This window comes from Lissotriton helveticus, chromosome 1_1 (assembly GCF_964261635.1).
Source record: "Lissotriton helveticus chromosome 1_1, aLisHel1.1, whole genome shotgun sequence".
Taxonomy (NCBI): Eukaryota; Metazoa; Chordata; class Amphibia; order Caudata; family Salamandridae; genus Lissotriton; species Lissotriton helveticus.
The window spans coordinates 2078799001-2078826256 of NC_136057.1; the positions used below are offsets into that span (position 1 = coordinate 2078799001).

Consider the following 27256-nt stretch of genomic DNA (forward strand, 5'->3'; position numbering starts at 1 on the left):
AGGCCCAGCCAGTGGCTATGGAGGACTTCCCACCAGTTCCCTTGTAACGGTGTCTAATATTACTGGAGATTGGAGGCCATTCTCAACTCTGATTCCAACACTAGCTAGAACCTTGCCCAGGGATCTCTGTACCAGGACAACAATGTGAAGTAGATCATGTTGTACCCTTTCATTATGCAGATGATGGCTGTATCTGGACTGACAAGGAGCCCTATACACCTCACTCAAAAATTACCCTAACGCAACCTCAGGTCTCCCCACAGAAGAGTTAATCTTGTGTGCCGTTAGTTTGCTGGGCTGCAGAGGCCATGGGCTCACAGCTACCTACTGTTGACACGGAAACCAACATTCTTTCAGGAATTACACAAGCTGGGCCTTTCACAGCTCAGCTCTTGCTGCAGTTCAGTGATGCTTTAACCTCCTGGTTGACTGCATTCCGGTCCTTCTGTGAGCTACCTACTCCATTACATCCATCTTTTTTGACCCAGCATCCCACTGTAGAATATCTGTTTTTCTGGTAATAGCGCAACCCAAACATTTCCTTAAGCTCTCTATGATGGGGAGCCCATTCAAATTGATACATTTGGTAAACATGTCTTTTCTACTGCACTGTCGGCTCTTCACTCATTGAGTGGTGTTTCTTTTAGGTCGCTATACCTTGTGAGATATGGGGCGATTAAAGATAGTTACACATGAGCTCCTTTCCTCAGTGATCATTTAAATACTTTTGCTGTACACAGTTTTTAAAGGACTAGAATAAAAATCTTTATAATTGTTCCAATTAATTTCCACTAAAACCCTCCTTAAAATAAAATAAATAATTTATACGAAGTGTTCCTTAATGAACGGAAAGAGAGATCTCTCTTCCCCCCTACCCCGGCCTGCCCGCAGTCCTAAATCAGATAAATACATTCATACGTTTTTTATTAAAATTACAAACCTTTGTAGATAAAAACAATTTAGCTGCATTTGTGTGTAAATACTCCATAAACTACTTTAAAGAGGAATTCTCACCCCAACAAAGCGGCAAAGACGTAAGAGAGTCTTCACAAAATTCCACACCCAGGTCCGGATTAAAAGATTACATTTATACCAAATAACGATTTCAAGGGTCTAGAGATAACTTTTATTGAAGTTAATCCCACATGAGTTCCCAAGGAACACCCCCCCCCCCCCAGCCTTGAGATAATACACTTTTATTGAAGTTATTCCGTCATGAGTTCCCATGGAACATCCGCCCGCCAACCCCCAACATAGCAAAAGTCATTGTGTGCAAGTTAATCCATAGTGAGCAACATATGAGTCCTCACCCCTAATATAACAGCAATACTGGGACCATAATGAAATAGATTCAAACAGTCTTTGATAAATGTAAACATTTTTGTACAAATCTTTTCATTTTTTTGGGTTGAAGTGAAATTCTTGTGCTAGTTAATGTTGTTCTGTAAAAACATTGGCCGTAGGATTACCAGGCTTTACCTATTTTCTCAGAAGATTTTCAGTTAAATCATTTAACAGAAGCAAATTCATACAGAATAAAGTAAAAAAAACGGGGAGTATCATTGTCCAGATACCAGGCCCGGTACTTCTGGGCTACCCTAGGATGACAAGATCGGGAAATCACCTATATCCTTGTCTTCATACGACATGTGAGGTCTCTCTGGTAACTGACAACGCTACTGGTACTTTTTATAAGATTTTTTAATTCAAAAGGAGAGACATAGATCATAAGCCCTTCCTGTAAATCAAAGTAATTCAGCGCAAAAGTACAATCACAAGAGAAAGTATTTGCACAAATCCGAACCAAATTTTTCATAATTAAAAAAGCCCCTTATGGAATCCTTTTCACTATTCTTCAGCTGATAGCCCCTTGAATTACACTAGCTAATCCTGCTACATATGAGCTTAAGAAACCGAATTCCAAACTCATTGCAAGGGTCAGAAAACTCGCAAAAGCAGCACAACAGAAGAGTGACTCAACACATAGTTGAAAATACAGTGTAAGCAATGGCGAAGGGGAACAGAAGCAAGCTTAGGATTGTCCACACTCCAGCCCTATGTAGCATCCTGGGTCTCTTTCCATGGGCCCAAATTCTTAGTGTGCCTCCGGTAACCCTATAGACCACTTCCTCGGCACACATAAACCAGTCTATATTTTGGGACCATTCCTTTAGAGAGGGCAGTGTAGCTGAGCTCTATAGTTTCACGATGTCCCTTTTGCCCACTATTAGGGTAGTGTTACAAATTTTTAACATATAATTTGGAATTGCTTGTTCACCCCAAAGCCCTATCATTTCCACTTGATAGTACAGTTTAAGGTCAGTTTGTATGATACCCTGCAGTATGTTACTCTCTCAAAATTCGGCAATATCTGGGTATGCCCACAAGGTATGAAGCAGTGTTCCTGGAAGATTACTACCCCCTAAGCCCCTGGTGGGCCAATGTTTCAGGATACTGAAAATGCTTAGGAAATTCCTTCCTCTCCTGTCCATTGCCCACAGGAAAAGTACAGTGCAAGCCTTGGTTGGATCCAGGCTCGATTACGCCAATGTGCTCTACCTCGGCCTCCCTGATTATCTTCTCTCACGGCTGCAGGTGGTGCAGAACTCGGCCGCTCGTACAATCTTCGGCCTTGGTCGGAGGGCCCACGTTACTGGCCTGCTGAAATCTCTTCATTGGCTTCCGATACGGAAACGTATCGAGTTCAAGACGCTGACCATGGCCTTCAAGGCTCTCCACGGCGCTGGGGCCGGCTACCTAAGGAAGCGTTTGGGATTTCATGTTCCATCTCGAGCACTTCGCTCTGCGTCCCTTTCACTGACTTCCGTTCCGGCAGTTAGGCGTGCTCGCATCGGGGGTCGCTCTTTTGGATACCTTGCACCCCGTGCCTGGAATGCACTGCCTCTGTCACTAAGAAAATGCGGGACCCTACTGTCTTTTAGGAAGGAGCTTAAGACGTGGCTGTTTTGCAATAAATCCCCCTCTGCTGTGAAGGTTATGTTATGTTGGGTCTGATAGCGCCAGGACACTCGGTCCGAGTAGCTGAGCGCTTAATCAAACTCTATATAACATAAGAATCTCCTGCTCCCTGCCCATATGTAACAGTCAAATTCAGATGAATCTGAAAGAGACACGTTCGTGATAGATTTCTACCTTAGAATATCCCTAGGCGTTAGACTGGGTCCGGAAAGTTTTGCTTAGCAGTACCCCTGTGCGTCAGAATGTGGCGTTGTGCGGCTCCGTGCCTGTCACTGGCGACGTGATCGCCGAGATGACATCACGGAGACTACTTAGGCGACACCCCTGCGCGCTGACGTCAGTTTTTTCTTTTTCCACGCCGAAAGCGCAGTTCTGGATTGAGCACGTACCTCAGTCATTTTTTTACTACTTTTTTGAGACTTTTGTCTCCTCTCCTGGTGCACGTAGGGATGCCCTGATTTAAGTCTTGTGGGTCATGCCGCAGTAACATGTCGGTGGCGGGCCCCCACGATGTGTGCCTCTACTGCCTGGAGACCAATCATGACTCCCGAGACTGTCGAGCCATGGCCCCAAAGGCCTTGCGGGAGTGGCGCAGGAAGTTGCTGGAAGTCTGGCACTCCTCTCACCGCCGCTCCGGGTCTAGGGGCCGTTCGTGGGACCGGAGACGTCGCTCCTCGGACTCCCAAGTCTTCGCCTTCAGATTCCGGTAAGCGACGCCATAAAAAGAAGTTGAAGAAGCGTGTGCGCTCTCAGACGTCGCCCCGTCGCTCCCCGGAGGTGGACGAGCTCCCCGGAGGTGGACGAGGGGGACAGGGGCTCTGCCCCTGTGGTTCATCTGGAGCCAGGGAGTCCTGCGGTCTACCCGCTATACCCGGGTCCGTCGGCGACTCCCGAACAGATGCAAGAGTTTATGCTACCATGGACCACCTTTTTAGGCCCTGGGCTCCCGCTGGCTCACCTTCAGGCCCTGCGATCCCGTGTCTAGATCCTGTGGGCCCGGCAGCTCTGCCACCGGCGCCACAAGATCCTGCGGCTACGGCCCCCGGCGCCTCGAGGTGCAGCGCCGCTGGCTCCGGACCCGGCGCCGCCCTTGGCTGCGCCACAACCGCCGCACTGGGTGCCGTTTATCCCACCCCTGCCCTGGTTCTCGGACCATTTCGTTCCGACCTGGGATCCGCAATGGGATACGGCTCCGGCTCAGCCCGACCAGCGCCGTACCCGGCGCCGCTTGCCCCCTCTCCGGCTCTGTCCCTGCTGCCGCAGCCGGCTCCCTCTACTCCGAAGCCGGATGAGGACTGGGACGGCTCCGAGGAACCCCTTGACCGGCAATGTGACTCCGAGCAGGATTGGGTGGACGACCTTCAAGATGCGGGCGAGCTTGATGTCTTCTGACCAGGGGTTTGCCTCTCCTCCGCCTACTATGGAGGAGGGTGCTTCCTATACCATGGTGCTGCGTCGGGCTGCGGAGGCTCTCCATCTCGACCTCCCTACGGTGGCCCTTAAGACCAACCTTCTTACGGAGGTGCTCCAGACGGCGTCGACGGAGCCGCTGCTCCCTTTCAATGAGGCTCTCACCGAAGTCCTCTTGGGCACTTGGTTGCGACTGGCCTCAGGGGCGCCAGTGGATGTCATCGCCCGGCGGCTGGTGACCCCGCCTTCTTGAACACTCACCCCACGCCTGGGAGCCTGGTTGTTCAGGCTTCGACGTCGCAGAGTGTCTTTCCCACGGCTCCGCCGGATAAGGACTCTAAAAGCTAGACCAATTCGGCAAGAGGTTGTTCTCGGCCAGCTTGTTGTTGTGGTCAGTTAACACCGCCTGCTTATTGGACAGTTACTCCCACGCAGTGTGGGATACGGTAGCTGAGGTCTTGCCTCAGTGTTCTGAGGGGACCCAGGCTGTCTTTTCCCAAGCGATTGCGGAAGGCAAGGATGCAGCGAAGTTTGCCATCAGGTGTGGTTTAAACACTGTTGATTCGTTGGGCAGGGTGATTTCCACCACTGTGGGTTGCGGCGCCACGCCTGGTTGCATTCCACTGGGTTCTCACCCGATGTCCAGAGCTTGCTCATGGACATGCCCTTTGATGGCTGCCGCCTCTTTGGCGATAAGGCCGACAATGCCCTGGAGCGTTTTAAAGATTCTCGGGCTACGGCCAAGTCTTTGGGTCTTTCCACAAGGAACCCTGCCACGCCGGGGTTTCGTTCCTTTCGTGGCCAGGGCAGGGGCACCCAGGCACTCTCTTCCAGCAAGCCTGTGCAGAACCAGCCTCAGCGCGGCCGTGGATTCCGCAGGGGCGGGTCTGGTAGCCAGCGTGTGGGTCAGTCCACTTCCACCCCCGCTGCTTCCGTCTCTAAGCCTTCCTAATCTGAGCTTCAGGGAGCACCCCACGCCAGTGGGTGGCAGGATCCGCCACCACCTCCACCACTGGTGCAAAATCACATCAAACAAGTGGGTGCTGCAAATAATCGACCACGGTTACGCACTCCCCTTTCTGCCCTCCCCTCCGGCCATGCCGCCTCTGCACCAACACATGTCGGGGAATCATTTGAATCTGTTCCGTCAGGAAGCCTTGGCCCTTCTGGCCAAGGGGGCCATCCTGGCCAAGGGGGCCATCGAGCGCTTTCCTGGGCCAGAAGTAAGACGTGGTTGTTATTTCCACTACTTTCTGGCCCCAAGAAGAACAAGGGGGCCTTCCCCCCTTCTTGGACCTTCGGGGTGTCAATTGCTTCCTCCGGAAGGAGAAATTCAAGATGCTATCTCTGGCTCGGGTTCTGGCTTCCCTGGACCCTGGCAACAGGATTTTGGCGTTGGACTTGCAGGATGCATATTTTCACATCCCCGTCCTGCCGTCCCACCAGCGCTACCTGCGATTTACGGTAGGCCAGGAGCATTTTCAGTATGCCGTGCTCCCCTTCACGCTTACCAGTGCCCCTCAGGTGTTCACAAAAGTGATGGCGGTGGTCGCAGCTCATCTGCGCAGGTCAGGGGTGTCAGTTTTCCCCTACCTCTACGACTGGTTTTTGAAGGCGGGCTCGCCCTAGGCAGTCGTCACCCACCTTCAGACTACGGCCGACCTCCTGCACTTGCTGGGGTTTTCCGTCAATGTGCCAAAGTCGCACCCGAGGCCCTCTCAGAGGCTCCCCTTCATCGGAGCGGTTCTGGATTTGACGCAGTTTTGGGTCTATCCTCCCGAGCAGCGAGTCCGGGATATTCAGGCTATGATTCAGAACTTTCAGCCTCTATCCCGGGTTTCAGTCAGGATGACCCCCCCGGCTCCTGGGCCTGATGACCGCCTGCATCCTGCTGGTTCAACATGCCAGATGGCATATGCGGGCTCTGCAGTGGGACCTGAGGTTCTAGTGGGTACAGCACCAGGGCAACCTGTCCGATCATGTCCAGATCTCGGAGGGCACCGTGCGACATCTGCAGTGGTGGCTCACAAATCGTGATTGGGTCAATGGCAGATCCCTCTCCCTTCCCCAATCGGAGCATGCAGTGGTGACGGATGCGTCCCTCCTGGGATGGGGATGCCACTTGGGAGAGGCAGAGATCAGAGGCCTCTGGTCTCCGGCGGAGTCCCGGCTCCATATCAACCTTCTGAATCTGCGGGCGATCCGACTTGCACTGAAGGCATTCCTTCCCTCTGTCCGGAGAAGTGTAGTGCAGGTGTTCACGAACAACACCACCGCCATGTGGTACTACAACAACATGGCAGGGTGGGGTTGTGGACCCTATGTCAGGATGATCTGCGCCTCTGGACATGGCTGGAACATCAAGGCATTACCTTGGTGGTGCAACACCTGGCAGGTTATCTGAATGCCAGGGCGGACGAATCAGCTGCTGGTGCATGATTGATCACGAATGGCGTCTGCACTCGGACGTGGCACAAGGTCTCTTTCTGCAGTGGGGAGAGCCTTGGTTAGATCTATTTGCCATGAAGAGAACGCGCAATGTCATCCGTTCTGCGCGTTGAATTTCCAAGGCGGCACTCACTCTGAGATGCTTTTCGTCTCGAGTGGAGCTGCGGTCTACTGTGTGCTTTTCTGCCTATACCACTTCTGCCCAGAGTGCTGAAGAAGCTCAGGCGCGACCAGGCCCAAGTTATTCGTGTGGCTCCGGACTGGGCTCGAAGAGTATTGTATCCTGAGCTACTCAGTATGATCATCGATCCCCCGATCCGTCTGCCTCTTCGGGAGGATCTTCTGTCGCAGCAGCAGGGGGCGGTCCTCCACCCAAACCTGTCCAGCCTCCACCTCCATGCATGATGATTGAGCGGCAACAGTTGACGGCTTTCGACCTTCCTCCCGAAGTCTGTAATGTTCTTCTGGCAGCTAGGCGTCCCTCCACTAAAACGGTATACGCCTGCCGATGGAACAAATTTGTGGCGTGGTGCACAGTGAAGGCTGTGGATCCCCTTTCGGCCCCTCTTTCTGTGGTTCTTCTGTTTCTCCTCTCTTTGACCCAGCAGGGCTCTGCTCTGGGCACTATCAAAGGCTATCGTTCTGTCATTTCCGCCTTCCTGAGGCTTCCTGATCAGCATTCTCTTTTTAAGTCCCCGGTTGTTAACCGCTTTCTGAAAAGCATTACACACACATTTCCTCCCGTGCCTTTCATAATGCCTCAATGGGACTTAAATCTTGTCTTGACTTTTCTGATGTGCGCTCCCTTTGAGCCTCTTCATAACTGTCCTTTACGTCTTCTTAAACTAAAGACTGCTTTCCTGGTAGCTATCACCTCTGCCAGAAGAGTGAGTGAGCTCCAGGTTCTTTCTTCTGAACCTCCTTTCCTTTCATCCGGACTAGGTGGTTTTAAGGACCCGTCCTTCTTATTTGCCAAAGGTTTTCACGCCCTTCCACATCGGGCAGACCATCACTTTGCCCACCTTCTTTCCGCCTCCTTCCAGAGAAGAGGAGAGGTTTCACCGTCTGGACTCAAAACGTGTGCTTGCTTTCTATCTGCAGCGTACACAACAGTTCAGGGTGGATGATCATCTCTTTGTTGGCTACGTGGGTGCCAAAAAAGGTTGGGCTGTGCACAAACTGACCATTTCCCGGTGGGTCGTTCTGTGCATCAAAGCATGTTACTCCTTGGCTAAGAAGGAGCCTCCTGTGGGGTTGCGTGCCCATTCGACCAGGGCAACTGCAGCAACTACTGTTTTGGGACGCGGCTTTCCCCTGCAGGACATTTGTCAGGCAGCCAAGAGGGCCTCGCTGCAAACTTTTACCAAGCATTACTGCCTTGACAGTCTGGTCCGGAGAGACTGCTTCTTTGGCCATTCGGTGCTCCGTGACTTTCTGGTGTAATCTTGTTCGCAGACCCGCCACCGGGATTGGTATTGCTGGGGTATCTATTCTAAGGTAAGGAATCTATCACTAATGTGTCTCTTTCAGAAGCACAAGTTACTGCTTGTGTAACGATTTATCTGTAAGAGACATTAGTTAGTGATAGATTCCTTACCGCCCCACCCATCCTCCCCGTTCTGCGAACTGATTACTATGGTTAAGGTCATCCCCTTTTAGGGCCCTAGTTTTATGCACCAATGGTCAGTTTCTTGGATGGCTCTGTATTTCGGTGCGGAAAATCGTGTATAGAACTGACTTCAGCGCCCGCCTAAGTAGTCTCTGTGAGGTCATCTCTGCGCTCACTTCTTCAGTGACTGGCACGGAGCTGCACGACGCCACCTACCAACGTGCAGGGGTACTGCTAAGCAAAACTTTCCGGATCCAGTCTGGCGCCTGGGGATATTCTAAGGTAAGGAATCTATCACTAACTAATGTCTCTTACAGATGTATCGTTACACAAGTAGTAACTTGTGCAATAGGTCCTGTGGAGGATCTTGAGTTCCTTTGGGTATCTACAGGCTTCTTACCAATCTGTATCACCCAGACACCCTAAACCCTGTTCCTATTGATCCCTGAGTTGCTAAAGGGGCCTCCCGCAATTGGTCAAAAGTGTACGATACACTTGCAAAATTGCATGGTGATGTACATATTTCTATGTTCAAGGGGAGACTCGTCTGCCGCATCAAGCAGATTATTTGTTCATGCCCAGTGTGTTTAAATTGCAGGTATTTAAATTATCGGAAGTTGGCCGGTTCGTATTGCTGTTTTAATTTGGAAAATTACAGCAAACCCTCATCACTCCTGATATCGCAATATTTAGAAATGCCTATCTGATCTCACTTGTGAAATCCCTTCAAGTTACCCATTTCACAAACAGCAACAGAGCTCCACAGGAGTGTTTCTAGTATGATTTTGCCCCACCACTCATCACCTTTGTGCTGCATCTTAATCACTCTGGCTGTAGGGGAGTTCTGTTGGGCCCTGATGCGGACACATTCAGCACTTTCATGTACACATTAGATGTCAGAATTCTACCAACAACAATGTTTCATGCTGCGAGGCAAATGTCCAATCGATTACAACTATCAGCTGGGAGGCCCCGTAAAACAGTTTGAAATAAGGTAGGGCTATACCTCCCTCATAGATAATTCTTGAAAGTATCCAGAGTTCAATCCTAGGCAGTCACCTGTCCCATGAAGGTGTTCTAGTTACTGCATCATCCCCGGTTAAAGAACTATTGTGAAGCTCATATGGTGTATTTTTCTGTATATATAGGAACTTGGGACAAGTGATCATTTTGTTCAATGTTGCCTGCCCTAGTCCCAATAATGGGCGTTTTCTCCAATGGTCAACTTCATCCTGATATTAGTCAAGTATTCTACCAAGGTTACGCCACATAAAGTCTTTTACATTAGTGGTGATATGTTGTTAAAAATGAGGCTTCTGGTTGGCTAGGGTTTGCACCGAAGCCAGGCAGAACCGACCACATTAGTCAGGGCAAGTAAGTTACACACCGAAGATAACGTATGCTCACCCCCTAGTAGCTTGGAACAGAGCAGTCCGGCTTATACTCAGAGTCAATGTGTAAAGCCCTTGTGACACAATAAATACACCACAAAAAGAGACTCCACAGGATAATATAAAATATAGATTGTATATTACACATAAGTCATAGACTAAAACAACATAAATCGTAAATACTGTGCATACTCTGGCAATCCTGAATCGGTATGAGAAAATCAAAATGACGTACATTATGACATCAGGGCATGTAATGCAGCAGGTAGGTCATAGCAAAGCACATATGAATCCCCTTCTATCATAATGACTGCTCATCTAAAACAAAAATTGAAATGGTCCTCAGTATCCTGATATCATAAGCGTCAATGTGCTTGGTACCCAAAAGGTTAATAAATGCTCCAGTCATAAGATACCTAAAGCTAGGAAATGTCAACATAGAAACCACCCCCTATTGCCAGAAATGCAGGTATCCCGAAATATCATCAACAATAAACCCCTGCAGTCTATTACACACAATACAGTAATGTTTCCTCTGTGCTGGGTGATCCACGCACTATGGTGCTGACCCGTTCTTCTGACCGAGGAGATTTACAGAGGGTCCTCTTTCCCAATTAACGCTTGATTACAGCCCCCATGAGACCGGTAAATCTGTGTGAGCAAATGCTGAAGAAACTTGTCGGCAGGATGTGGCCCGTCGGGCCGAGAATGGAAGGCAAGTCCTGCCCAGAGCCGGCAGTCCAGAGTGGCAACGCGGGGCCTCACAATCCCAGGTGTCTCTGTGGACCTCCACTATAAGACCCTGAGTCAAAAGGGGGAAGGCACAACCTCGAACCGATCGTCTCTCTCTGCTACAGTGTTTCAGCCAATGGCGGCGTCAGCTCAAGAGTGCTCCTGCTCAGGGAGGCAGTCCTAGAAATAGAACGTCCCCGTAGTAGAAAAATGAGAAGTGCGTAATGTGGCGGCGGGCACTGGCAGTTAATAGAAAAGGCTGAATCCTGCAAAGTTAAGTTGGGCGCTGGCACACGAGGTCGGCAATATATTTTACATAATTGATGCTACTTTTCAAATTGTTTTGTTGGTTGAGTCATTAACTGTGGTTTCTAGGCAATGGTGCCACGAGAAGTAGAGTGTAAGAGTTGTCATGATATTTATTAATATACATTAGTGCGACTGCTGACTCATTTCCCAGAGTAGACCAATTAATGCCTTGATGGGCGATAGAACGTGGGCAATGACCCGCAACTGCAGGGGCTGCACTTACCAGTGCTACACCCCTCTGAACCCAGTTGGATCCCTCTGGCTATGCTCTCAGGAGAACCTTAGCTAACCCATGAGTACTCCTTAGCTGTCAGTGGCCAGAGCCAGGCCCCAAGTCAACAAGGGGTCTCTCGCCTCTGTGATCTTTCAGGGGTGGGGGTGGTTGCCCCAGGTGCTTTACATTCCTTGCTCTACTCCTATGCCCACCAGTTCAGGTGTTCTACCCTGCAACAGGCCCTCGAGCCCAGGGTCTGTACCATTAAGCTGGACTGGAGACTGGCAAGTCCTTCATCTCCTTGTCCCTCCTTCTGGGGTTCTGCATCCTCCTACTAGGAGTGGTACCCCCAGAATCCGGAACTATCAGGGCACTTGTAGCAGCTGTCCTGCACATTTTCCCCACCAGTTCAGGGGTTCTGCCCTGCAAGTTGTCTCCCAACCCGGGGTCTGCACTCTTGGGTTGAACTGGGGTCAGGGGCAAGTCCTTCCTTCCCCTGCTCCTTCTGAGGTTCTGTACCCTCCCACCAGGAGTGGTACCCCCAGAAGACAAAATTGTAGGGACGCTTGTGGCAGCTGCTCCTCTCTTCAGGTCAGTGGTGATACCCTGAACCTGGCCCTCGAACCCAGTGTCTGTACCATTAGGCATCACAGGGGTTATGGGTGAGTCCTTCCTTCCCTGCCATATGGGCTCCTGCACCCTCCTTTGTGCAGTGGTACTGCCAGACACCACAACTGGTTTGACCGAAGTGCCTTACCAGACCTTCTGCTTCTCACCCAAAGACTTGCCACTTTTGCAAGATCCCTGGGGTGAAAGCATTTACAATCCAACAGGTGTTGGTGTAGTCTTGGTAAAGAACAACGGAGCTCGTCAAAAGTGTTACACTGTGCTACTCTTCATCCAGCCATCTAGTGATGTGCAACAATCCTCTACAAACTCCCCCTCCCATGACTGGTGAGGCAGTTTGAACCTTAACCTATACCCTTCAAAGGTGGAGCCATACATTGCAATCAGGGCTTCCTTTATGGGGGTGTACCTCTATAGAAGGTGCACTCATCCACCTGTTTTTCGTTTTCATGAATTTGGATAATATTTGCCTCACAGAGATCCCTTGGGAGGGATCCTTCCCCACAGCCCTTGTAGAACAACTGTGTAAGGGGCTTTTACAATTCCCAACTAAGGCTTTAAAACAATTCTGGCAGCATACCTTTGAAGCCAGGAGTCTTAACTCTTGTAAGCTCTTTTATGGCTTCCCCACCTCAGGTGGTTCTACCTTTTTCTTCAGCAGTTACCCTGTGGTCCCAGGTACCCTAGTGTTGTATAGGTTTTCCAGATAGCCTGAAAAGGCCCATGCAGTATTGTTGGCAGTATGCACTGTATTACCTTCATCTGTTTGCACGCCCACACCCATCTCTGTCTTGTCTCACACTGCGTCAGCCCCGCCAGGGCGTTGCCCGCCTTGTTGGCCACTTCATAAAGCTTGTATCATCACACCCTTAAGTGTGCCCTTGCATTGCCCTCTGCCAACTGCCTGTCTTCTTCTCTGGCCAATGCTATGTTATGAGACAGGTAGGCACCGGGATCTTGCAGGAATTTAGCTTCCCCCCCCTTGGGAGCCACTGTTCAATATTGTACATGGCTATCTTGTATTTCTCTATACTTTTTCCTGCCAAAGCAGCTATCAAGTTACCCCTAGTCTTGTACACTTTCCAAAGCTTCATGGCTGATTCAACCACCCATGTATTTTTCTTAAATAGCATTCTGTGGTGGTAATCAATTGCTTTTTGACCTCCCAGGTGTAGAGTTCCCAGAAGGCTAGCCTCTGATCTATCCTATGTCATTGTATAATTGTTTATAACCTAATGGATAGGGGAAGAGTGGTCTGAGATACCACTCGGCAAAAACTGGGTGTCCGTGCATTCGTTTCATGCATTGCGGGCACCCTCAAATAGTCTAGAACAGAACTGCACAGCTCCACCCGCATCCTGAGACTCATGAGTACTGTCGTTCCCTTGGGTGGACTGCCTGCCAGGGGTCTACCAGTACCAGCTCCTTTGTGAAGTTGTATAGTCATTTGTCTACTCTACTTAACTGTGCAGTCATCAATGTCCTATTGAGTTCCGCTTGCGTAGTGAGATTCAGATCACCACCCAGGACCATTATAGCATCAGGGACTTGTATGATCCAGTGACCCATTTTCTCCAGCATCAGTGACTGGAGGGCCGGAGGAAAATAAATCGACACTGAATTTTTTTACCCATTCTATTCTCCTAGTATGGCAGCCTAGCAGCGCTCAGGGTCAAGCCAATTTGTTTAATTGTAAGGGGCGGCATTTAAAGCTAATATCCCCATCCATCATTAACCTGATGTTAATGAGCTAGGACCCTATATAGTCACCCACATTTATTACCCATGAGGTGCATTTCCTAAAGTAATATCCGATCTGGCACTTGTCTAGCACACAACTTCGTGATCCCCTCCAAATTTACTTTAATCTCCAATCTATTGACATTCCAGGTTAGGACTCTGAGGTCCAGTGTACCAGAACCCGTAATTCTGTAGACCTTTGCATTGCCACAACCTCACTTCTTGTCTCTGGGCATGCACCACCTGCCACCATCTTTGAAACGTAGATGCTGTATTTCAAGCTGCCAACACCCAACCCCCTTCCAACTGTAACAATCCCCCCACCCTACTGCCTAATGTTGTGGGTTGAGAACTGACCACATCCACAATGATTGAGGTTTTGTCACCCCTTAAACAGCATCAAAACATTAATTAAAACGTAAAATGACAACACAAAATGGTTTCTGTCCCTTCCCAACTGTGGATTTGGGGAGTGTTAGTGGTCACGGCTCGGGCCGTCCTGCTGCTCCTTTGGCCTTTAGTCACTTAGTCCACAAGGTCTGTTGGCTTACTCGTCCCGCATGTGATGGTCATTGGAAATCCAACCTGCTTCTGTTGTGTTGCTTCCTGCTTCCATTGGTGAGATGGATCTCCAGGTTTCATCACGTTCCCTTGAGTGCACGTCCATGTGTTTCTTCTACTCAATGGTCTGACATCCCCCCAACCACTACCACACTTCTTCTGAGGTCTTAGCAGCACTCCCTATAGCTGCCAGCTCTCAGTAGATTAATGTCCAAGGCAACGTGTCAGTTTCAGCTTTGGGAGTAGCCTGCAATTCCTTGACTTCCAGTAGTAGCTCTCTGAGTGGGATCCTGATTGATATGTTGGTCTGGTTTGCCCTGTAGAGATTGCCCAGTTTCCTCTTGTGGCGTGTGTCAGAAGTCCTATTTCTCAGGTCTAGGGCTTGCTTGAGGTTTATCTAAGCCTATAGCGATATGATGGAGAACCGCCACTCAACCCCCACACGCAGGCCTGGGTGGGTACCAGCGCACCCCCCTGTCCTCCCTCTGCTAGCCGCTCCATTTGGGGGATCGTGCCTGGAGTTCAATGGCATCAACTGTTAGTGTGTGGCAGCTAATGCAAGTTTCCGGATCCAGTTTGGTGAGAAATTTCGTGTTAAAAAGATTATCCACTAGAAAGGGGATTACTGATGTTAATATCCTTTTTGTCAATCTTACTAATAAAATTAGTGGCTTATTTACAAATGTGGTTTGCATTAATTTTAGGTTATGTTTATTATTTTGTCCTTGAATTACTAATATTGATGAATCTACTACCTACTTGTGAAACACGTATTTCAAGTTTCCGATTTTTTTCCCCAAGCTTCATTTTCTGAAAAAACAAGCCAGAAAGCGCAATATAGACCTACACATCTTACCTATTGGATTCCGAAAGAGAAAAGAGAATTCTACATTCTTCCATACAAGGTTTGTTTTCTGTTGGTTTATTTCTCACCTGTAAAAATATACATGTGCATTTTCAAAATTGCTGTGGTATAGAATTTTTTTTACTAACCAGTTGATGAATCTTGTGTGGCAATATTTTATTTGAAGGATGCTCGTTATCAATATTTGTATTTCAGTTATATATTCAGTGCTGCTGTTCTCAGTATTTTCTTGAAATAAATGAGTTGGGTAGGGCTTGTTGCACATATTTTCGACTTTGTATCAGATAACACCTTGATTTAGAATGGTGTTAACTATTAATGGCCTACTCAGCATGAGGACCCCAGTCCACTTGTTAGGATTTCACCTCACGTAGCGGATTACATAGGCATCCAGGCTTTGTGATTTACCCTAAAGAGCCTGACTAAATAACCAAAATATGACAAATGTCTGGTGCTTTATGAAAAAATTGGAAAAAGTATTATTTAAAAAGTGTATTTTTTTCTTTTCTTTTTATTTAAGGAAAGGTTTACTGTGCTAACATCGCAGTCTTAACAAATGTCAAAAGGGGACAGTTTAAAAAAAAATCTGAGGTTTTGCAGTTTTTTAAGGGTTGGTCCATATTTTCGATTTTTGCATTTTCTTCCTATTTACAATTTGACTAGGGGGTGGAACAGATTGGTGCACCCAGAAATCTACACATTTCTGAATCCTATACAGAATTCCGTAAGAGGTCATTCGTGTAGATTGCTCAAGGATTTCCCAGCGAGGCTAATTGATGAAACTAAAAAAATAGGGATAGTAAGGAAAAAAGAAATGGGCACCTGGGGATTTGCATTTGTGGGTTTTCAAGTGGTGGCTGATGTATGAAAGTGTTATACCATTACTTTTGTCAAATTGTATAGGTTGCTGAGATATATATTGTATGTAGGTTGTCCAAAATCAGCAATCTGCAGAGCCAGCAACTGAGCTGTGGCTTACAGAGATTTTTAGGGCGAGCGAAGCGAAAAGCCCTTTTGCAGGGAGTTTAAAAATGGACCTGCAAATTCCTCACGCTCGTACGTGTGAGTGTCCATTTGCTGCCTGCTATTGGCCTTTCAGTGCTTGCTGTTCTGTAAAATATTCTACTAAATTAAAAGGCTTAGTCAGGGATGTCACTCCAACTGGAGATAACTTCTTAGTGTCAACAGACAACAAAACAACAATGAAAATAGAAGAATGAAAACACGGGAAACCTTAGGTTTTTGAAAAACAATGGCAGTCTTATTTTGACATTGAGAGTAAAATATAGGGTACACAATAATGGATGAATAAAGACTTTTCAGAGCAACAACATTATGTAGAGAAGCCAAAATCAAATTGTGCTAACAGTACATAAATAAAAGAACTATTCCACATATATCACAAGTCACAAAAATCAAAACTGAGAATATGTAACTTGGGAAAAACAAATTTCCACGTGGAAATAGATGCAGAGGTCGACGTTTCGGTCTGTTCTGTTTTTGTCTTTCAGACCATCTTCAGGACAATTTGTTTGAAGCTGATAGGGAAACCCTAATATTGAACATAAAAAGTATCGATTTACATATAAATACTTGATATGTAACACAATCTCAAAGAAACCAAGGACCCGTGTGTAGGAGAGGAAGGAAGAATAGTGCACATATCATTTCATGCACAAACCCAAGTAAAAGAGGATGACACCATCACCATCTTGATGTGTGAAAAAATGCGTGAAAAAATCAACGAAAATGCCTTCAGTCTAATGACAGTAAAGTGCTGTCATGGAAGGATACTTGTTTTTCACTTCAGCAATTGCTGTCTATATTTGTCACATGGATCATTTAAGTTGGGCGCTTCAGTCATTAATGATTCTGAATACAGCTTATTTTAGTTGATGCTTGGTGAGCACAATCTGATAGAAAACGTCCGCGTCTCTCAATCGAAATCGCAGGAAAATTCGAATTTTCCTGCGAACTCGATTGAGAGATGGAGAACCGACTTACTTCTTCACCCGTATAAAATCTATAACTTTAGTTAAAATCAATAACTTAAGTATTGGAATCCTCGGTAGGCAGAATGTTGCAAATATATTATTGTTTGAGTTCCGACAAAAAAGGTCAACTACCCACTGGAAAAGCTGTTTTTACTTACATTTTTGTGAACGAGGCCGAACTGTTTATCGAGTATTTATTCATTTATAAGACATTAGTGCGTGGCACTCACAGCTGCCAACCCGGCGTGTCTTGACACGCAGACAAAAGTGGTCCCCAACTTTCCTCGGGACCGTCTGTCTATCCTCACCTGAGTCTGCCGAGAAGTCTGCACACGGGGAGCAGTTCCGCTCTCGAACAACCTGTGCCGGGGGACGGGGGCGGGTTTGAGGAGGAAGGGTGGGTGGCGTATGGTCCTAATGGGTGAGGGGAGCTAATGGCCGCAGAGGTGCTGAATGTCACAGAGGGGTGTCAGATTGTAAAATGTACCTAGGGTTGGGAGGGGGCGGGAAGGGGACTTCTTCCTGCCAGCAGAGTTTTATGGACTCGCCCCGGCCCCACTGCATGGTTCTAATATTTGACCCTTGCAGCGCCCCTCCTCCCAGCACACACACACACCCTCGGACTCCATGAACACCTCCGCCCCCAGGGTAACACCTGCTGAACTTTAAACAAACAGACATGGCCCAGGGAGGAGCCACTACTTTACTGCGCACCCATCCCCGCTCTTCCATTCTTCATCACTCCCCTCATCATCCTCGCTGGACGTTTCTGCTGTCTTTAACTCATTACTCCTGCCCGGTTTCTCTTTAACTCGTTCTGTCCTTCTTTGTCTTCAGTTTTAATTCGGTATTTTCCTTGTTTGTCCTTCTCTCATTCCATCACACTCTCTGCTAGACCTATACTTTTTTCTACCCTTTGGGTTCTTGTCATGAACTTTATGCCAATGTTAGGCCGATTTCGCCACCCTCAGGCCCAAATTCCTTTAAATTCAGTGTTGCAAAACACTTGTTAAACGCAACGAGGCTAGCTACCTCCTCGATGGTTTTTAACCAGGCTTTCTATCCAGATGCACTGACACAGCCACGCTCCAAATAGTGGACAATGCTCTGGGCATCTACATGGCATGATGGCGGAGCCTAGCGTCCACTGCTCAGACCCCACTGGATGCCCTCCTGCTACTGGACACCAAGCCCAGCCTTGTCACAAATTGACAAATCTCTGGGTAAGAACTTGACCTTAAAGGCACACGTTAGTGCCTGAGTGAAAAGTACACGCATCCAAATAACCCGACTCAGGAGAATGAAGCATCTCCTACCCATGATGAGTGTACAATAGTAGTTCAATCTTTAGTCCTCGTGAGACTCCACTACGGCCACGCTTTCCTATCCGCAGGACGAAGAGTCACGTGGTGCCCTCACGGCTACACTTCTAGGCGCTGCTGCCCTTCTTCAGGGTGGCAGAAAATCAAGCACATCGCTGGAATTGTATTCTCTCTGAATTTGTGACCCATAGACGCCAAAAGTGTGTTCAAGGCTGCGTGCATCTCTCTCAAAACTCTCCATGGAGAAGAACTTAACTGTGATAACAAAGAAGTGAGATGTCTGGTCAAATAAGTCTGTGTGCTGTACTAGAAACTAAAGACAAGGTGGGATCGTATAGCAACCAAATGAAATAACACAGGGCTGAGAAACTCCCATCAGCCCACCCTTATGGCGGAATGTCATCATGTGGGATACGAATAGTAAATCCAAACCTCGCCCAACCCATCAATTGATGGTGCAGAGATGGATTTCTGAGGTGGAACTCTAGCCACAGTGCAATTCAGATGATGCTGATGGAGTTGAGTGCTGTGAATGTGAGTGAAATATAAAATTGGCTACTAGGGCAAAAAATAAAGTTTAATAAGGATTGTCCTAGTGTCAAATTTAAAATAACGCCAAATAGTGTGAAAATATGACTATGTTGTGGCGCTGTGCAGTGAGGTCAACATGTTTCAGCCGTGTGGAACAACCTGTCCGGCTTTCTGAATATCTACTGCAAAAAATACAAGTGAGTGCGAATATACGAATATTAATACTCACTCGACCTGCAGGTCAAGTGAGATTTTTTAGATTTGTCGAGCCCTTCATCAATATTTTCTACCAGGAACTTGGATCCCCAATGTTGACTGGTGGGATTGAGTTATTTGTCATTCCTACAAAGACGGAAAGCAGTGCACAAAAAATAATATAATAAAGTTCTATACATTATATATATTTTTTGTGCACTGTTTTCCGTCTCTGTAGGAATGGACAATCCTTATTAAACTTTATTTTTTGTCCTAGTAGCCAATTTTATATTTCACTCACACATTCACAGCACTGCACTCCATCAGCATCATCTGAATTGCACTGTGGCTAGAGTTCCACCTCAGAAATCCATCTCTGCACCATCAATTGATGGGTTGGGCGAGGTTTGGATTTACTATTCGTATCCCACATGATGACATTCCGCCATAAGGGTGGGCTGATGGGAGTTTCTCAGCCCTGTGTTATTTCATTTGGTTGCTATACGATCCCACCTTGTCTTTAGTTTCTAGTACAGCACACAGACTTATTTGACCAGACATCTCACTTCTTTGTTATCATATTTGAGTTGGGGTGTTGAGATGTTGGGGTCGGTAAACTAACCCTTTTAGACCCTCCTTATCTCTTTTTTTCTAGAAGAACTTAACTGCCCAGCTCTATGTCTGGAGCTTCACGGCAAGTTACGGCTCATTTTCACCCCTCTTCAAGAAGTCAAAAGCGCGTCTCCAATAATTCTCTTGGGAACGCTCTGAAACGCTGGAACTCCATTGCTCCAACCATTAGGCCTAACACTTTGTTTAACCTTTTTAAATATGACGTTAAAGCGCTGCGTTTTGATTTAGAAACGTGGCTCAATGGTTAGAGCGGCAGACCCTGATGCAGAGGTCTGGCATGGGACCAGGGTTCAATTCCCGCCTCGGCGACTCTTGGACTCAATTTCCCCGGACCTTATAATTCTCGCCTCGGTGCCTAGTCTAATCATGGGTCCCACTCTGTGACTCTGGGCAATAGCTTGCTTAATCTCCACAACGGCCCCAACAGCGCTTGGATGCCTGGCTTCACCTTGGAGGTGCCCAGGAGTGGACATTTCACAGGAAAGCCAGGATGGGTTCCACAGCGGTATGAATACAGCGCTACGAGACCTCTGGGTAGAAGTGCGCTATATAAATACAAACACATTTACATTTAACACTGATAATGCTACATACATGAAAGCAAAACGAACACTTATCTCTCCCCTCTCTTTCGCTACTCCTTACAATTCCCTGACCCTCTTCCCCCCCTCTTCTCTTTCTTCAGTGAAAACGCACTTCCCGTACCCACCACCCTGTCCAGGGTTCCCCATATATGTCACGTGCCATCTTACCCACTCCACCCTGCCCATCCCTCTTTGCCACCCACCTCACTCCGACTCCACCCACATCAGCTGCTTGCAGCTCCACTCTCTCTAGACGCCGAAGTACAAAGCTTTTTCCATACGTCGAAAGATGTCTCCTTCTAGATATTCTGTAGTGCGACATCTTGACTCACAATGTTTACGGCTCTGCTTCATTCCAGCCACTGCCTGGTCATGTTTAACTTCTCGTGATATGTCTCTCAGATCCACTGCTTAATTACTCCCCAAATACGCAGCTCTGTAATGTCGCAAAACGTGCACGCTTTGCGAAGTCACCGTCTTAAAACGTGTACGTCTTGCGGATTCAGAGTGGTGGCTCCTTCTCGTAGTCCCACAGTTCAGTGTCACCCTGTTTCTCTGACTTTAGCCGTCTCTCTGTATTTGCTGCACTCTACCCCTTGATTTCATTCGGTCTTTCTGTGTCGTCATCACTGTTGCCCCAGGGCCTAAGGTCCCCCTTGCCCAGGGCCTAAGTATGTTTCACTCATAGCGCTCTCCATTGTGTCACTCGTCTCTTCTCTCACATCGACACTTTCGGTGTCCGACTGTCTATCCGCGCAACTCTGCCCTTCCATCGGTGTCACCCTGTCGATGTGTATTTTCACAACCGCTCTCAGTCTCAGGGTGTTTTCAACCTGTCACTTCCTCGGTTACCTCTTCTAAGGCCTTATCTGTCTCCTTCAACCATGCATATATTTTTCCTTCAGTTGTGACTGTACCTTCTCTCCAGTGACACCCTGTTCCAGTAGGCCCCCTCTCTCTTGCACCCAGTGTCTCTGCTTCTAATCAATCTCTCCACAACTTTCTATCTTCTCCCAGCGCCCTTCTGCCCTCGAGGGGATGTCTATCTTTGTCTCTTACTCTGTGTCACTCTTTGACTCTTTCGGTGTCCCCATGTCTCTTTCTCTCGGAGTCCCTGCTTCTCTTTTTGCCAGCTCCCCCTTCTGTCACCTTACTTCTGCCTCCCTCGGATTAACTCTACCTCAATGAGTGCATTTGTTCCCCTTGTCTCTGCGTCACTTTGTCCTGTTCTCCGAGTGTCACCATCTGTCTCTTCCTTCCATTGCCACTCTGACCCGTCTCTCCAGGTCGCACTATGTTTGCCTCTTGTACTCAGTCACACTAAGTCTGCCTGCTTTCCTCTTTCTCTCAGCGTCATCAGTTCCAGGTTTTAGGTCTCGCCTGAGCCAATGCGTTTGCGCACTGCTCCGGCAAGATTGTAGTAAGGGGAAAAGATCAGTCTACCAAAACGGCAGATTAGACACAGTTCATGTGATCTATGCGCGTGCACAACGCCAGCCACATCACACACCACCATGTGTCTGTGCCTCGCATCAGACTTCAAAGACTGCCGCTCCACCCCAATCAGACTTCAAAGGCTGCCGCTCTCCCGCCCCCGCATCAGACTTCAAAGGAATGCGCTCCCGCTCCCCCGCCACAGCAATGCTGAGAGCTTGTCTATGCCTGCTCTCCCGTGTGCTTGCATCTTCCTTGCTTGGCCCTGGGTGTTTTCCGTGTTCTCCCATTCAGTGCCTTCTCGACCCCGTACTGGATTGCTGTCCAAGCCCCATCCGCCTGCTCTCCCGTGTGCTTGCATCTTCCTTCCTTGGCCCTGGGTGTTTTCCGTGTTCTCCCATTCAGTGCATTCTCGACCCCGTACTTGTTTTTTTGTACACCTATCATCAACACTTCATAATGAAAAATCAAATAAATAAAAACAGGTCTGAAGGAAAGCTGTAGATTTTTTAAATGTGCCCAAGAATCTGTTTTCGCTATAGGTTTTTTTTGTACCACTTAGAATTACCCACAATTTGCAGGATTCTGAGGACGTTTTATCAAAATTTGATTTTTATGCATAGTGAAGTACAATCGAAAGCTAAAATATAGACCATTCATTATACAATAACATGTCCTTGTAGGAAAGTGACCCTTTTTGTCGTGGTCACCCCCACTTTTTGTCACTGGTATTGATGTATTTCGACTGATGTGCACTCGGTCCCTGCTAACCAGGCCCTAGTGCTAGTGCTCTTTTCCTAAAAACAAGGCAAAATGGTCTAATTGTGTAATAATTGGTACTCACTTTAGCGCCCCTTCAAGTCCCTAGTAAATGGTACGCCTGGTACCTAAGACATGGGTGCTGAAGCTGACCCCTAAGGACTGCTGCATGTTATTATGCCAGCCTAAGGGACCCCCCATACAAATTGCTTGCAGACTTCCATTGCAGGCTGTATGACATGGTGCAAATCATATGTGAAAGCACGACATGGCATACTCACTGTGTGCCATGCCAAAGTCACTGAATATAATACATGTGAGTCACTCCTACAGTATGCCTTCTAACCCTAAGGCAGGGTGTCTTACATTACAAGAGAAGGATATATCTGCATGCGCAGATATCCCCCTGTGAGGTCTAGTTCAGTTACTAGATGGTACAAGTGAACAGGGAAGCTATCTTAAATATATGTACTTCCCCAGATACATAGTGGCGTTACTGAAACCTATAGAGATTGGTATCAAACACCTTGGCCTAATAAATCTGTACTGTTGCCAGTACTAGATTTATTATGACATGCATCCAGAGGGCACCTTAGAGGGGCCCATGGAAAAATCTTTCACTATCTAGTATGCAGGCTGACTGGTATCTTCCAGCCTGCCACCACAGATGAGTTTCTGACCCCCTGCAGGTCTAGGACGTCAGGAGCAATGCCTGCTCCAGAGGAAGGTGTTCACACCTCTTCCAGTAGGATGGCTAGTGATTTAGCATATCCAGGCCAGGGGCTTCAAAGACCCTGCCACCTTTGATATACGGCCTCGGCTTCCCCCAGACCTGAGAGGTGCAACCCCATGCTCTGAGGCCCATTTGGCACCAGAACAGGTTGGAAATTAGCTGTGCAGTAGGCGTGTTGCAACACTAGGCTACCACTTTAAGGTGGGCTACCGAATGTGCTCCAAGTAAGAAGGGTTCCACCATCTTGTTTTTGGTGGAATTGGGAACTCTGGTACAGAGTTATGCACACTCCCCACAGGAAGTGGTCACCAGCCGACTGGACTACGGAAACGCCCTCTACGCCGGAACCACAGCCAAGCTACAGAAAAGACTCCAGCGCATCCAGAACGCCTCCGCCCGACTCATCCTGGATGTCCCCCGACGCAGCCACATCTCCAGCCACCTGAGGAACCTGCACTGGCTCCCCGTCGACAAGAGGATCACGTTCCGGCTCCTCACCCACGCACACAAGTCTCTCCACGACCTGGGCCCCAAGTACCTCAACGACCGCCTGACCTTCTACACGCCCACCCGCCAGCTACGGTCCACCAGCCTTGCCCTCGCAGCCGTACCACGCATCCGAAGAGCCACCGCCGGAGGAAGTTCCTTCTCTTACCTGGCTGCCAAGACTTGGAACTCCCTCCCCATCCACCTTCGGCTGACCCAGGACCATCTCGCCTTCAGGAAACAACTCAAGACCTGGCTGTTCGAGCAGTAGCATGCCCCTCCCCCCAAGCGCCTTGAGACCATCCCGGGTGAGTAGTGCGCTATACAAATGACATGATTGATTGATTGATTGATAGTGACCCCAGGGGTAAGTAGCTGGTGGGCTCCTAACCTTCTCATCCCTAAATCAAAATGTCGGTGGCCCCTGACTCCAGGAACTCTGTTATGTCTGCTTAAACAAGAAGACAAAGAAAAGCCAGAAGACATGAGAACTGTGGACCTGCACCTGCTTTGGCACAAAATCCTGCATGACTGCTGCTCTCCTGACAACCACCGATACTGACTTCTCCAGAAACAGAACAGCCTCCCCAGACCCTTGGTGGTGTGCTCATCACTTTCCCGACTCAGCAGCATCCCCCTTGGAGTGGAGAAGCTACTTCCCTGCACTAGCAGGCACCGACTGCAGATACCGCCTTCTGTCAATCCTCAGGCCAACTGAGGGAGTAGTACCCCAGTAAATGGTCTTTGTGCTCAAATCCGACTCACTGCCACGATTGGAGATACCAGGACTCTGAGGAGCTGCCCTACACCAGTACCCGAGTACCATAGCTAGTTGCAAACATCAAGGCTGGTTTGTGTTCAGTCAGAACACCACCACTGCCAAATCTTTCCTCCATGTCAAGGGACATCAAGAGAGGCCAGCGCCACACAGAGAGTGGCACTGTTGTATTTTTTTCCATCTCCTACAGGTACATCGAGAACCGCGAGGACCTCTAAATTACTAATCTATCGTACAAAACACCTCTGCACCAGAGCTCCCCAGCCGAGCTTGTAGGAAAGTAGGATCTGCTTTTATGGTTACCCCCACCTTTTGCCTAGTGCTAAGCTGTTATTCACTTGTCTGACTGGGACGCTGATAATCAGGACCCTAGTCTATCTGCTTTCTTCCTTAAATTGTTATGTTCAGTACTTAAGTGTTTCCTAGATTGGATACTGGAGTATCCTCATCAGTCCCTAGTATATGGTACTAAGGTACCCAGGTCATAGGTACCCCAGATGTCCCCCATGGGCTGAAGCATGCATTATGCCACCCATGGGAGACCATTCAAAATGGAACTACAGGCTTGCCATTGCAGCCTGTGTACGCTGGTGCTAGCACCACTTACTAAAGATGTTGGTTTCCTATATCTAGGGTCACTGCACTTAAAGCCTATAAGTCACACATATAGCAGGCCTTATTAAACCTGAAGGAAGGATGGTTGGTTCTAAGTGTGAGGGTGCCCCTGCATGAGCAGGACACCCCTACAGTCTAGAGCGTCCATTCTCCCGATTTGTAAGTGAAGCAGCCATGTACTATAAAGAGTGGCACCACATAATTACGCGATGACATCTCGAAACTGGCTGCAATGAATCCTATCATGTTTGGTATCAAACATGTTGGAATCATACCCTACACACCGTAAACGGTTTGAAGGGTATGATTCCAAACACTGGAAGAGCCCTCCGTTAGGCTCTTAGTACCAGTCTTCTAGACCCGGACAGCACATCATGGTTGCTGCCGACCAGAGCCACGATTCTGCCCTCCTGCTGCTGAGCCAAGCTCGAACAGGGAAAGCCAGAACAATAGGCATCATAGTCACAGGGAGGTGTGACCACCTCTCAGATAGGATTTAGTGTATTGGGGCCAGGTGGGTGCACTTGCCAGCACCACTCAGTCTGCAAGATGGACGCATTTGGTGTTGCCATGCATAGTCCTGTTCAAACCAGCTCTGGGAGCGAAATGGACAAAGGACATTGGAGTAACCACCCCCTGTCCAGACCCTCCCCTGAGCGGGTCCCCTGAATCGTCCCAACTCTTTCCTTAGGATACTTGAGGGCTTACCTGGGTGTAGGTCCCTATATTCGTCTTGGGATAAGATTTAGATCAGACACCACTTCTTCCTCTACCGTCTGTACACTCTGGACTTTGTTAGGGCTCAACTTCATCTCCCTTTCAGTCTGCTGCATTGTTTGTGCACCATACAGGAACCTTCCGAGGCCTGTGGGCATCAAAGACACCTGAAGAAATCTCCCTTGAAGTGAAGGAGTTAATTCCCTGCATTCGCAGGCACTGCAACTAAGTCAACTGGTCTGCTGATGCTGAGCTCCTCCGGACTCCGAAAGGTTCTGCAACACATGTGGTGGTTCGCCACAGCTCTCGAACCCTGCCCTGCCCTCTCACCAAGTTTGAGGCAGGTATCCCTCGTGAGGGCTGCAATAACCGAACCCCTGTGCACCGCATCAACTTGCAGTTGCAAAGGCTTGTTGGCTTCCTTCCAAGAAGATCTTCGGTCTCCAAGTAGCCCCAGCCTCGAGCATTTCCAGTGACCAGAATCTTCGACCACACCGCATCATTTTGCACCGTGGCCTGCATCTTTTGGTGAGCTGCTTGAGGTCCTCTTGCGAAACGAGGGCCTCTGGCCCATGGGTCCATTTGAGGGTCACCTTTGTTTCTTTTGGGCTCCCCTGATTGCTCGGGCCTGACCTGACTCCCCTGCTTTTGGTGAGTTTCCTGGACCTTGCTGGTCCTGACATTGCACCTTCTTCGACTTATGTGTTGGTTGCCTTTGCCGAGGCTTGTTGGCGCTCCCGCCGGACACTGACTCCTCAGCACTCGACATCTGACGTGGGACAGCTCGTTCATGACTCCTGGTCTTCCTCGGCGTCGCCTGGTCCTCACAGCTGCAGAGTCAAGGTTCTCGTCAACTCTCCTGCAACTTCCGACATTGGTGGGCATTCGTCTTCCAGATCTCCTGGTCACTCCTGAGTTGACATAGACTCTGTCCCCTCTTCTTGCAGGCACCTCTCAACTAGAATCCACCTTTGGATTCTACCAGACACTTTCCCCTTCTTCAGAAGCGGCACTTTCCTGAAGTCCTCCATTGGGTTCAACAGCGGTTTCCGCCACCACTTCACACCTATGCATCCGGCTTCCCTGGTGTAGGTAACTTGGGTACTAGGGTATCCACAGGTGAGTTTGGCTCTCCAACCCTGAAGAAACCCCGTGTCTTCCACGGGGTTTCTTCAGGGTCCACTGGGAAGGGTCCTTAATCCTTAAAATTCTAACCGCGACTTACCCATTGATTTGTACGGAGGAGGCGGTCGTGCCCCCACACTGCACATGCTCCCCGTGGGGATCCTAGTTATTCACTTTTGGTGGTTCCTTGGATCCACAGCACTTCTAGGTCCTCTTGACCTTGTCTTGACCCGAGTCGTGGTTCTTATACCACTTTTTTAGTATATGATTTGATCCTTCCCTGGGACCCACTGTGTATTCTGTGCTATTTACTGTATTTCAATGCATTGTGTTTTATCTCCGTGTAGGAGATATCTAAACGTGTTAGAGAGTATTTTATAATAAATACATGTTTTTATAAAAACCTTGTGTGGTTCTTTTTCACTTAATCTATACTATAAGATTGCATTCTGGTAAACCAAGCTG

At 48.3% G+C, this 27256-nt stretch overlaps 1 protein-coding gene across 1 annotated transcript in view; it reads left to right on the top strand.

The window, feature by feature from the left end:
• The window catches only part of ZNHIT6 (zinc finger HIT-type containing 6), a 360433-nt gene that overhangs the window by 181675 nt on the left and 151502 nt on the right, over positions 1 to 27256 (top strand). The window contains exon 5 of the mRNA XM_078645491.1: positions 14822 to 14925. Coding sequence (XP_078501617.1) covers positions 14822 to 14925 — 104 coding nt within the window. The remainder of the gene's footprint in view (positions 1 to 14821; positions 14926 to 27256) is intronic.